This window comes from Triticum aestivum, chromosome 3A (genome assembly GCF_018294505.1).
Source record: "Triticum aestivum cultivar Chinese Spring chromosome 3A, IWGSC CS RefSeq v2.1, whole genome shotgun sequence".
NCBI classification, from domain to species: Eukaryota; Viridiplantae; Streptophyta; class Magnoliopsida; order Poales; family Poaceae; genus Triticum; species Triticum aestivum.
In genome coordinates, this window is record NC_057800.1 from 229,821,862 (window position 1) to 229,833,306 (window position 11,445).

At 47.2% G+C, this 11,445-nt stretch overlaps 2 protein-coding genes across 3 annotated transcripts; both read right to left on the reverse strand.

Moving 5' to 3' along the window:
- Window positions 1–6,614: 6,614 nt before the first annotated feature.
- On the reverse strand, window positions 6,615–11,421 carry LOC123061074 (protein NRT1/ PTR FAMILY 5.2-like). Its single transcript, XM_044483991.1, has 3 exons — window positions 11,209–11,421; window positions 10,705–11,131; window positions 6,615–7,687 (listed from the first exon to the last, which is right to left on the reverse strand). Exons 1-3 carry the CDS (start codon window positions 11,404–11,406, stop codon window positions 6,642–6,644), a joined length of 1,671 nt encoding a protein of 556 aa, XP_044339926.1. The 5' UTR covers window positions 11,407–11,421; the 3' UTR covers window positions 6,615–6,641.
- Window positions 7,909–10,545, reverse strand: LOC123061075 (uncharacterized). Of its 2 annotated transcripts, XM_044483993.1 has the most exons (5): window positions 10,137–10,545; window positions 9,983–10,045; window positions 9,021–9,262; window positions 8,657–8,729; window positions 7,909–8,215 (listed from the first exon to the last, which is right to left on the reverse strand). In XM_044483993.1, exons 1-4 carry the CDS (start codon window positions 10,288–10,290, stop codon window positions 8,709–8,711), a joined length of 480 nt encoding a protein of 159 aa, XP_044339928.1. In that variant the 5' UTR covers window positions 10,291–10,545; the 3' UTR covers window positions 7,909–8,215; window positions 8,657–8,708. The 2 variants fall into 2 exon arrangements, with proteins under 2 accessions (XP_044339928.1, XP_044339927.1); XM_044483992.1 differs by having other exon boundaries at window positions 8,657–9,262.
- Window positions 11,422–11,445: the final 24 nt, after the last annotated feature.

Sequence of the window (11,445 nt, forward strand, 5' to 3'; positions counted from 1 at the left end):
TACGTTGTGACATTTGATAGCACACAAGGTGTTCCTCCGGTATTTGGGAGTTGCATAATCTCATAGTCAAAGGAATATGTGTAAGTCATGAAGAAAGCAATAGCAATAAAACTTAACGATCATTACGCTAAGCTAATAGATGGGCATTGTCCATCTCATCATTCTCTAATGATGTGATCACGTTCATCAAATGACAACACATGTCTATGGTCAAGAAACTTAACCATCTTTGATTAATGAGCTAGTCAAGTAGAGGCATACTAGGGACACTTTGTTTTGTCTATGCATTCACACATGTACTAAGTTTCCGGTTAATACAATTCTAGCATGAATAATAAACATTTACCATGATATAAGGAAATATGAATAACAACTTTATTATTGCCTCTAGGGCATATTTCCTTCAATTTTTGTCTGCAAAAGAAGGGATTTTACCCAGTTAAAATTAAGCAACTCAATCTCATATTGTAGACCTCAATTGAATGACAGGGCTCCAAAATTAGGGAACTAAGTGAAGTTACGAGAGATAATCATTTCAGAACAAACTTTTTCAAGACGAATTCAGAGAAATTAAGAACAAAGACTAAGTAATAAACAGTTCCCTAACAATCACAAGGTCATCCCTTGTAGAATCAGTAGATACATCGAGAACACATGAAAAATGTAAACTAACACACCTTTCTGGCACCAGCTGTTTCCGTGGATCACCTTTTGTAACGCCCCGAGACCGTTGCGCCAGGTGTCTTCCAGTTATTCGCTGTTGTTGCCTTGTCATTTGCTTGCGTGTCATGCATTTTATATCATGTCATCATGTGCATCACATTTGCATACGTGCTCGTCTCATGCATTCGAGCATTTTTCCCGTTGTCCGTTTTGCATTCCGGCACTCCTATGTCCTCCGGCGCCCTATTTTGCCTCTTTTCGTGTGAGGGTGTTAAATGTTCTCGGTTTGGACCGAAACTTGCCAAGCGGCCTTGGTCCACTACCGGTAGACCGCCTGTCAAGTTTCGTGCCATTTGGACTTTGTTTGATACTCCAACGGTTAACCGGGGTACCGTAAAGGCCTCATGTGTGTTGCAGCCCAACACCCTTCCAAAGTGGCCCAAAACCCATCCAAACCCCCTCCATCCTCTCGGTCGTTCGATCACGATCGCGTGGCCGAAAACCGCACCTCATTTCGACTCTCCTAACTCCCTCTACCTATAAATATCTGTCTCCCTCCAAAATTCTCGCGTAGACAAACCCTAGATCCAACTCCCTCCGCGCCGCCGGACATGTCCGTCCGTGCCGGACGCGTCCACCGCCATCAGCCACGTCGCCCTGGCCAATGGTGCGCTGCCACATCGCTCCGCCGCCGCCACGTGCGCGCCCACCGCCCCGCGCCTCCCACCGGCCCGTGAGGCCCATGCCTGGCCCGCGAGCCCCGTTCCCTCGCCGTCGCCCGAGGCGCCCCGCGCCGCCGCCGCCGTCCTTCGTCGCCGCGCTGCCCGCCGCCCTCGGCCGCCGCGCCGGAGCGCCTCCCCGCCGGCGCGCCTCCCTGCCGACCTCGCCGGCGTGCCCTGCTCCGCCCTCCGCGTCGTCCGCCGTCGCCGTTCAACCACCACCGCGCCGCCCCGGCCAGATCCGGCCGCGGGAAGGCCAGATCCGGCACCCCCCTCGACGGCCCCTCCTCTCCGGCCATCTTCTTCCCTGGCTCCGGTGAGATCCGCCGCCACCTCGCCCGTTGACTTTTCCCCGAGGTGCTAATTTCCACCAAGTCCCGAGGATCTCAGTAATTTTATAGCCCTGTTCATCGCATCATAACTTTGCATCCGTAGCTCCGTTTTAGGCATGTAATATATCAAATTGTTCGTCTGGATGTGCTCTTCATTTCATTCCATTGCACCATGCCTGTTTGAGTCCATCTTGATGCCCTAAATGTTGTAGCAAGAGTGCTATGTTAGGTGCTGATTCTTATCAGTTTATGAGCATTTGTCATTTTTGCCATGTTTAATGTGTGCCTCATATGAGTATGAGCTCTACATGTGTTTTGTTATATGCCATGCCATCTTTACAGGGGTGTATGCCATGTATTTTTGTGATCAATATGGTGACTAGCACAAGCATGCAAAGTAGCTCTCGTGATGTTGCTGATTTCAGGGACTTAGAATTCTTCTAAGTCATTTCCCTGATGTTATTTTTATGTCATGTATTCTTGTTGCTACAGAGTGACCCATGCCTCTTTTGAGCATGTTCACTAAGGATGATTTTGAGATATTATTATGTTCTATCCTTCCATGTCTTTGTTTGCAATTATGGAGTACTCTAGCATGACTCAATCTTACTCTACTTTTGCTATAAAATGTTCCTGGCAGATTGTTTATGTGTTAAGCAATTTTGGCGAGGTTGTTGTAGTTGATCCTTACATGCTATGAGATTGCTCTTGCCATGGTTAGCTACTTTAACATGTCTTCTTGTTGGGTGTATTCTTATTTTGTCATGCAATGCCTTGTGTTGAGTGCATCAAGCTCGCAAACATGCCTACGTAACTCTGTTTTTGCCATGTCCAGTTTTCTGCTAAGTCTGAATCTGTTAACGAAACTTGCTATGTTTACATGGGTGCCATCATATCTTCTGATCCTTTTTGGCTTATGGTCAGTAAGGGACTTTTGTTATATGCTTTGAGTAGATTCATGCCATGCCTTTGTTTGCTATGTTCTGTTCCTATAGCATGTTGTTATCTTGCTCTAAACATTGCTTCCTGATGTTAATCTTGACATGTTGTTATCTTCACTAAGTCTATGAACCTGATATCTTTTGCACTTTTGCCATGCTTGTTTGAACCTGCTATTGTATGATTTAGCCGTAGCTCAGTGTTCATCTTTTGTCAAGCTTCTTGAATGGATCACTGCCATGTGCTTTGTTTCTATGTTGGAGTGCAGTAGCTTAGTTTCTTGTTGCATTCTTGATGGCATCATGCTGTTAATCGCAGTTTAGTGCCATTATTGTTTTGCTTGCCATTTGCAAACCGTGCATCCGTTTCTGGTGATCTTTATATCGATTTCGACAGAAATCAACTCATCTTTCTAGCGGCACTCTTGGTTTTCCAAGTTGATGCCTTGTTCAATATTTTTCTCCCGGAGCTCGCATATGCATTGCATATCACATCCCGCATATCATGCCATGTTTTGCACCATGTTGCTTGTGCATTGCACTGTGGTTGATTGTTGTTTCCTTTGCTTGTGTTCTTGTCTTGGGTAGAGCCGGGAGACGAGTTCGTTGTTCGAGGTACCCATTGAGTACGTTTACGAGGATCAAGCTTTCGTCTTCTCGGAGAACTTTGCAGGCAAGATGACCATACCCTCGAAATCACTTCTATCTTTGCTTACTAGTTGCTCGCTCTATTGCTATGTCTATGTTGTGATACCTACCACTTGCTATATCATGCCTCCCATATTGCCATGTCAAGCCTCTAACCCACCTTATCCTAGCAAACCGTTGTTTAGCTATGTTACCGCTTTGCTCAGCCCCTCTTATAGCGTTGCTAGTTGCAGGTGAAGATTGGAGTTTGTTCCATGTTGGAACATGTTTATTGTTGGGATATCACAATATCTTTTATTTAAATTAATGCATCTATATACTTGGTAAAGGGTGGAAGGCTCGGCCTTATGCCTGGTGTTTTGTTCCACTCTTGCCGTCCTAGTTTCCGCCATACCGGTGTTATGTTCTTTGATTTTGCGTTCCTTACGCGGTTGGGTTATAATGAGAACCCCTTGACAGTTTGCCTTAAATAAAACTCCTCCAGCAAGGCCCAACCTTGGTTTTATCATTTGCACTAACAACCTATCACCTTCCCTTAGGTTCTGCAGACTCAAGGGTCATCTTTATTTTAACCCCCCCCCGGGGGGGCCAGTGCTTCTCTAAGTATTGGTTCGAACTGAGTAGACTGCGGGGCCACCTCGGGGAAACTTGAGCGTTGGTTTTACTCGTAAGATGTCTCATCCGGTGTTGCCCTGAGAACGAGATATGTGCAGCTCCTATCAGGATGTCGGCGCATCGGGCGGCTTTGCTGGTCTTGTTTTACCATTGTCGAAATGTCTTGTAACCGGGATTCCGAGTCTGATCGGGTCTTCCTGAGAGAAGGAATATCCTTCGTTGACCGTGAGAGCTTGTGATGGGATAAGTTGGGACACCCCTGCAGGGTTTTGAACTTTCGAAAGCCATGTCCGCGGTTATGGGCAGATGGGAATTTGTTAATGCCCGGTTGTAGAGAACTTGAAACTTATCTTAATTAAAATGCATCAACCGCGTGTGTAGCCGTGATGGTCTCTTCTCGGCGAGGTTCGGGAAGTGAACACGGTGTTGGAGTTATGCTTGAACGTAAGTAGTCTAGGATCACTTCTTGATCATAGATTCTCGACCGTGCTTTGCTTCTCTTCTCGCTCTCATTTGTGTAAGTTAGCCACCGTATGTGCTAGTGCTTGCTGCAGCTCCACCTCACTACATTTTCCTTCCCATAAGCTTAAATAGTCTTGATCGCGAGGGTGTGAGATTGCTGAGTCCCCGTGACTCACAGATTACTTTCAAAACCAGTTGCAGGTGCCGATGATACTGTGCAGGTGACGCAACCGAGCTTAAGGAGGAGCTCGATGAAAATCTTGTTCATTGTGTTGTTTCGTTTCAGTTGATCAGTAGTGGAGCCCAGTCGGGGCGATCGGGGATCTAGCATTAGGGGTGGTCTTCTTTTATTTTGGTTCCGTAGTCGGACCTTGCTAGATGATGTAATGTTATATTCATATATTGTGTGAAGTGGCGATTGTAAGCCAACCCTGTATCTCTTTCTTATTCAGTACATGAGATGTGTAAAGATTACCCCTCTTGTGACATGCCTACAATGCGGTTATGCCTCTAAGTCGTGCTCCGACACGTGGGAGATATAGCCGCATCGTGGGTGTAACACCTTTGAACTGCGATTTAGCGAGTACTTCTACAGCTGATCGGTGGCTTGCAAACCACATTAGAATCGTTGAATTAAGGTGTTACGCAGTGTAAGAAGATTCCAAACCTTATAAAAACCAAATGTAGTGCAAGCATAGGAACAACCCCAGTAATTAAAATATGCTTTTTTGGACTGATGTAGTTCACAAGCAGCGCACGAAGCTTTACTGTCTACTTAAACACATATGGGGTTGGTCAGTCAGTCGCAGCCATATCACATCCACCGCAAAACACTCAACAATGTCTACCTAGCCCAATCAACAGATCAACCACAAAATCTTCTGTGAAGGGAAAGCTAGTAGAGAAAGGATATGAACCGTGACAAGGGTGGGAGCAACATCATCAGAAACAGCGGTTGCCAGCATAGCGGTCGGGTCGGGAGTTGATGCAACGACGACCATGAGACGATATCCCAACGCCAGTAACCAGCAGGAGAGATTCGACCGAACCAAGCTGAGTGGCGGGCATGCGAGAAACAGTAGTAGGCAGAACTTGGATGGGTGGCAGTGGAGCTCGCACCGCCGGCGATGGACATCGAGCATGAACGGCGCGGCGCAGCTCTAGCACCGACGGCACATCAGAGGTTGTGTGCGGACGGGTTGGCGATCTGTAGCACGTACAGGAGGTGGCGGAGCTTGTATGGGCGGCGGAGTGCGGATGGCTGGTCGAACGGGCGTGGTGGCGGGGCTAGCAGAACAAGTTCTTTTGCTCGCTATGTCCGTGGGTGCACTTCAGACGGAACGAGAGAACTGGGAAGAAGGTGGGACATGAGAAATCGACGGGGAATGAAACAAAAATCAACAGAGGAGGGAGGCGGACTGGCGGACAAAACCTAAGAGAAATGAGGTAGGGCGAAAAAAGGAACGCTGCGGGCGAAGGTTGGGTAACCGCCCCATGATTTTAGTAAGGATATGTACATAGGATAAATACTGATGTGGAGAAAAGAGAATTCATAAAAAAAAAGATTTTGTCTTCTCTTATTTAAGAGATGATTTCAGGCATATATAATGGTTGATAAGATAGTCTTATCTTAAGTTTTGCATGTAATTTAGAGATGACAAAACAAAATGTCTACAATGAGTCATCTCTTAGCATTATCTCCAATAATTAGCTATTCCCAAAAACGTGGTGAGACATATTATGCTAAGAGATCATCTCTTGTCTTCTCTTAAATAAGAGAAGACAAAACTTTTCTTATGTTTTCTCTCTCACCCACTCATCATTTATCCTATGTTGCATTCCTAAGATAGAACCATTGTACATGCCCTATATGTCTCATCATGTTTTTAGGAATAGCTAATTACTAAAGATACTACTAAGATATAACCCATCGTAGACATATTTTGCTGGCATATCTAAATTACATGCAAGGCTTAAGATAAGACTGTTTTATCAACCATTGTACATGCCCTAACTACCTTCCAATTGTACCAGTATGTAAAACTTTTTGTAAGATCCATTCGCACGAATAACATTACTCTTTTGTGTTTTGCGCAATTGCACGTTTTATTTGTCGTAATTGTGTGCAATTGCATATTTTATCTATTGTAATTGCGTGCAATTGCACATTTATTTTGGTGCAACTGAATTTTTATGTGAAATCTGAAATTGAACATTTTAAATGTTCTTTTGGGTTTTGGGTATGTGCTAATTCCCAGGAGATACTACTCTGTAGCTGGTACGGTTGGCTCCTTCACCATTCCTGGCCTCCCCTGCTTCTCCTTGCCACCGTCAGCGATGTCCGCGTTATACACGTACATCCGGCACACGGCGAAGAAGACGAGGAGGTTGGCGCAGTTGAGCACGGCGAAGAAGGCGTAGTAGAGGTCCAGCCGCGAGGCGTTGAGGTTGTTCTGGATCCAGCCTCCATGTCCTCCTCCGCGCCGCCGCGTGACGCGCGACACCGTCGACAGCAGGAAGCTGCTGAGGAAGTTGCCGACGCCGAGGCTGATCATGGCGTAGGACGTGCCGAGGCTCTTCATCCCCTCGGGCGCCTGGTCGTAGAAGAACTCGATCTTGGCCACCTCCAGGAAGGCGTCGGCGACGCCCATGAACACGAACTGCGGGAGCAGCACGAAGATGGAGAGCGGGACCATCGTGCCCCTGCTGTCGAGCACGCCGTTCTCGCGCGCCACGGCCAGGCGGCGCCGCTCAGTCGCCGACGCGACCACCATGATCGCGATGTGGAGGACGAGCCCGACGCCCATCCGCTGGAGCAGCGAGATGCCCCGCGGGTTCTTTGTCAGGCGCCGCGTGCAGGGCACGAAGAGGCGGTCGTAGAGCACGACGGAGACGAGCATGGAGACGGTCACGAACCCCTGCAGGCTCGCCGGCGGGATGTCGAAGCCGCCGACGCGCCGCTCCAGCGTCGTGCCCTGCTTCACGAACAGCGTGTTGATCTGGGCCAGCATCGCGCTCGGCACGAACGTGATGAACAGCACGGGAAGCATCTTGAGCATCTGCTTCGTCTCCTTCACCTGCGTCACCGTGCTCAGCGACCACCGCGACGTGCTCCCGGTCCCGGTCCTCACCGCCGCTTTGCTCAGCACACTGAAATTCGGCGTGTGGGGCAGCGAGGACGTCTTTTTCCTGTCGTAGTGCTCGGGGTCGAGCTCGTGCAGGTCGCGCGGGTCCGCGGGCGCCGGGACGCGGCACTTGCGGACGGCGGCGACGATGACCCCGGCCATCTTGGCGAGGGAGCTCTCGGGTGCTGTGTTTTGATTTTCGGTTTGTGTTTTTTTTTCGTCCTTGGCCGAAATGGGCGAATTTCGCGAATTTTAAATTTTTCGGCAAAATCTCGGACGAAATTTCAAAATCAAAATTTGAAAATTTGGCCAAAATTTGACCGAAATTTGGCCGAAATTCGGCCGAAATTCCAACAAGATTTGAAATAAAACAGGCCATAAATATAGCAGCGCAACAACCATCAGGTTTGATCATGTAAATTTCAGCAAATAAGCTCTAGGGATTAATAAAACTGCATCTGTCCAACATAACAGGCACACATTAGTTATAAAGTGGCCTCCAACATAACCCTTAACAATCCAACATCAGTTCAACCATCACAGCATAGTTCAGAGTTTAAATAGTCCGGTACAGCCAACAGACTTAAAGTATTACACATAGAAACAACAGCTCCAAAAGACAACTATCAAAGCATGACATTGAAACAGCAACTCCAAGCTTGCCTACATCCAAAAGCTTCTTGATATCCTTGGTTATTCTTCAAGTGTCATTTCTGGTTTAGAAAAAACAGAGGAAGGGTCAGGATGGAGGTAGTTCTGCATCAGAATTATTTTCTGTCACTTTGTGCATTAAAAATAAAATGGACTAACATGACAAGTGGCTAGTAGAACAATAGTCAAATTTATGCATGCTCATGAATCAAATAACAAATCTACTACATCAATATAGTTTTTTATTCACCAAAAAGCTTCAGGAGCAAAGGTTAAATGCCTCCATATACTAGAATAATGAATTCTAGTTTACGGTTTTTACTCCAGCACAACAAAACTCTAAGGATACAAAGAAAGCAACATAGACACAAACAGCCCACTGTTGGCTTGGACTAGCCATTTGTTAATTGTCATACAAAAGGAAAATCCACGATGAAAAATGTGAATCAAAATTCATGCATAAGCTCAAACATATTGCAGGACAAATACAGTGGTTAACATACCTATAAAACAGCAGCTCCAAGCTTGCATACATCCAAAAGCTTCTTGATATCCTTAGTTCTTCATGTGGCATTTCTAGTTCGTATAGAGAAAACAAAGAAAGGATCAGGATAGATGTAGTTCAACATCAGAATTTTCTTCTTCCACTTTGTGCATAATGAAATAAAATGGACTAACAGGGAGGTGTCTAGTGCAACAATAGTCAAGTGGTAACATTTCAGGACAACATAAATACATTGCTTAACATGACAAGAAGGCTAGGCATGGATAGAAAGTTTATACATCTAAGAAACTAGCAGCTCCAAGTAACTAAAATTTTCTAAGCAATTATCATGAATCATAAAACACTAGAAAGAAGATACTTGCCAGCAGATTTCTAAGCAGCGGGTATAGGCTGTTGACGCCCTTGGTCTTCTTCTTGACAAGCCGTACAGATCTACGGGTCTCCAAATTGCCATCTGTTGGTGGTGTGTCCTTTTCCACTTGAATTTGCGTCTCTTTTTCCACTTGCATTTGCGCCTCTTGCTGATCATGCATGGATGGAGCATCTTCCCCATCCTCACTCACCCCATCATTATCCTCACTCTCACTATCAACAAATACTTTCTCTTCAAAATCAATGACAAAAGAACAGCGGTCAGTTATGAAGAGTAGGTCACTAGGGAAGCAACCCTTGCTTACTTGGGTGTCCTCATATGAATGATAAACAAAACCAGTACAGCTTAATGCTCTAGTTTAGATACTAAGGAATAAGTAATTTAAATACAACCCGATGCTCTAGTTTGACAAAAAGACAAGTCAAAAACTATAATCTATTCTTGAGAAAGATACTGCGAAGCTTAGTTCTAGAACCATCACTTAATGGTACCGCTGAACATTGAAATTAACCATCGGTCAACATCTACTTAGTTAAATACACAACATAACTGAATTTTTATTGGACGTACTGTAGATCTAAATAAATTATCAATGCAAACATGAGATGCTTCTGCAAACATCCAAGCCAGTGGTTGGAGGTGATGAAAAAAACTTTAATATTGCACACAAGCATCATCTCAACAGCTCAAAAACAAGCACACAATCCAGATCTACGGAACGATTATATATTTTAGGATGTTCAGAATAACGTTTGTAACCCACTTTTTGGTTGGACCAAAATAAATATTACCAGATCGTGAGCATCCTTAGTGAATACCAGATGCATGTGTGTTTCAGATTCAGATTATATACCAAACTAAAACATTGTGAGACTCCTTGGTGACTACCGGATGCATGTATATTTCATATTAATAATCTCACTGTTGTACATTCAACTCATCAAGACTCACTTTTTCTTAACCCCGTATGATATATGCATTTGCCGAGCCATTTACCAGGGACCTCTCCTAAATCTAAAGCAACACAAGCAGACACAGATTATAACCAAGAAACAAAGCAACATCGATCTGAAATTGCTCAAGAACTGAAACTGCATACACGTACTTGGACGAGACAAATTGCTGAAGACTGAAACTGCATACACGTACTGAAACTGCATCAAGAACATTTGTACCTTTCCAGTCAAGCGGACGCCCTCCATGCTGCTGCCGCTGCCCCGTGCTACCGCCTCCGTTGAACTGGTCGGCTCGCGCTCCATCAGCTCCGTTGCCGCAGCCGCCGAGCACCACGCTGCAATCTTGGAGAAGGGCCGCAACCGCCGAGCTCCATTGCCACAGTCTTGGACAGGAAGTGGATGGGGTGGAGGCGAGGAGATGTGGAGGAGGGCCGGAGAAGTGAGGGCTTTGGCCGGAGATGTGGAGGAGGGTGAGGAGATGTGGCTTGTGCGCAGCGGCGGCGCCGCACACAGGAGGAGGGACAGGAAACGAGCGATTCTAGGGTTGGCTGTTTCGGTTTCGTGGTTTTGTCTCAGCTAGAAGGCTCTGGAAGCTGGGCCGGTCAAAAAAAAATTCAAACTGGGCCAAATTATTCGGCCGATAGGCCCATATATCGGGCCCTAGCGAGATGGCCGAAATTCAGCCAAAATTCGTTTTTTTCGGCCGAAAATCAAAACGCAGCTCGGGTGAGGTCGGCTTGTGGCGGTACAGGGGCGTTCCGGCGGTGAACACGGCGATGGAGACGGCGAGGCCGATGGTGGGGAGCGCGTAGCCGACGGTCCAGCCGATCTTGTCCTGGATGTAGACGAGGACGGTGTTGGCGAAGAGCGTGCCTAGGAAGATGCTGAACATCCACCAGTTGAAGAAGGAGAGCTTCTGCCGGCGCTCCCGCGGCTCGTGCTTGTCGAACTGGTCGGCGCCGATGGTGGAGATGTTGGGCTTGGTGCCGCCTGTGCCGACGGCGAGGGTGTACAGGGCCAGAAAGAACACGCCCAGCTGCAGGCTCGACGCCTTGCGCTCGCAGCTCGGGTCCGCCGTGCCGGTGCCGCACGCCGGCGGCTTCAGCGACGGCAGCGACACGGCCATGGTCAGCAGGCACATTCCCTGCGCAAAGTTTTTCATTTTCAGCGAGAGCTTTTGCCGGCGATCGGGCCGAGGTATGAAGGAAGGGAAGGACTTACGAGAAGGTAGATGGCGGAGGCGGCCATGAAGGTGCGGTAGCGTCCGAGGTGGGCGTCGGCGATGTAGGCGCCGAGGACGGGCGTGATGAGGCTGGTGCCGGCCCAGTTGGTGACGTTGTTGGCGGAGCGCACCGTGCCCTCGTGCAGCTCCCTCGTCAGGTACAGCACCAGGTTGGACGCGATGCCATAGTGCGCCATCCGCTCGAACACCTCGTACACTGCAGGTCACTTGGTCAG

Coding starts and splice junctions, on each gene's coding strand:
- LOC123061074 (XM_044483991.1), bottom strand. CDS start 11,406: ATGGCGCACTATGGCATCGCGTCCAACCTGGTGCTGTACCTGACGAGG. Junction 11,132..11,208: donor CCTCCGCCATCTACCTTCTC/GTAAGTCCTTCC, acceptor AACTTTGCGCAG/GGAATGTGCCTGCTGACCAT. Junction 7,688..10,704: donor GCCGACCTCACCCGAGCTGC/GTTTTGATTTTC, acceptor ATCAAAACACAG/CACCCGAGAGCTCCCTCGCC.
- LOC123061075 (XM_044483992.1), bottom strand. CDS start 10,290: ATGGAGCGCGAGCCGACCAGTTCAACGGAGGCGGTAGCACGGGGCAGC. Junction 10,046..10,136: donor CAGCAATTTGTCTCGTCCAA/GTACGTGTATGC, acceptor GTGTTGCTTTAG/ATTTAGGAGAGGTCCCTGGT. Junction 9,263..9,982: donor TCATACGGGGTTAAGAAAAA/GTGAGTCTTGAT, acceptor TTGATTTTGAAG/AGAAAGTATTTGTTGATAGT.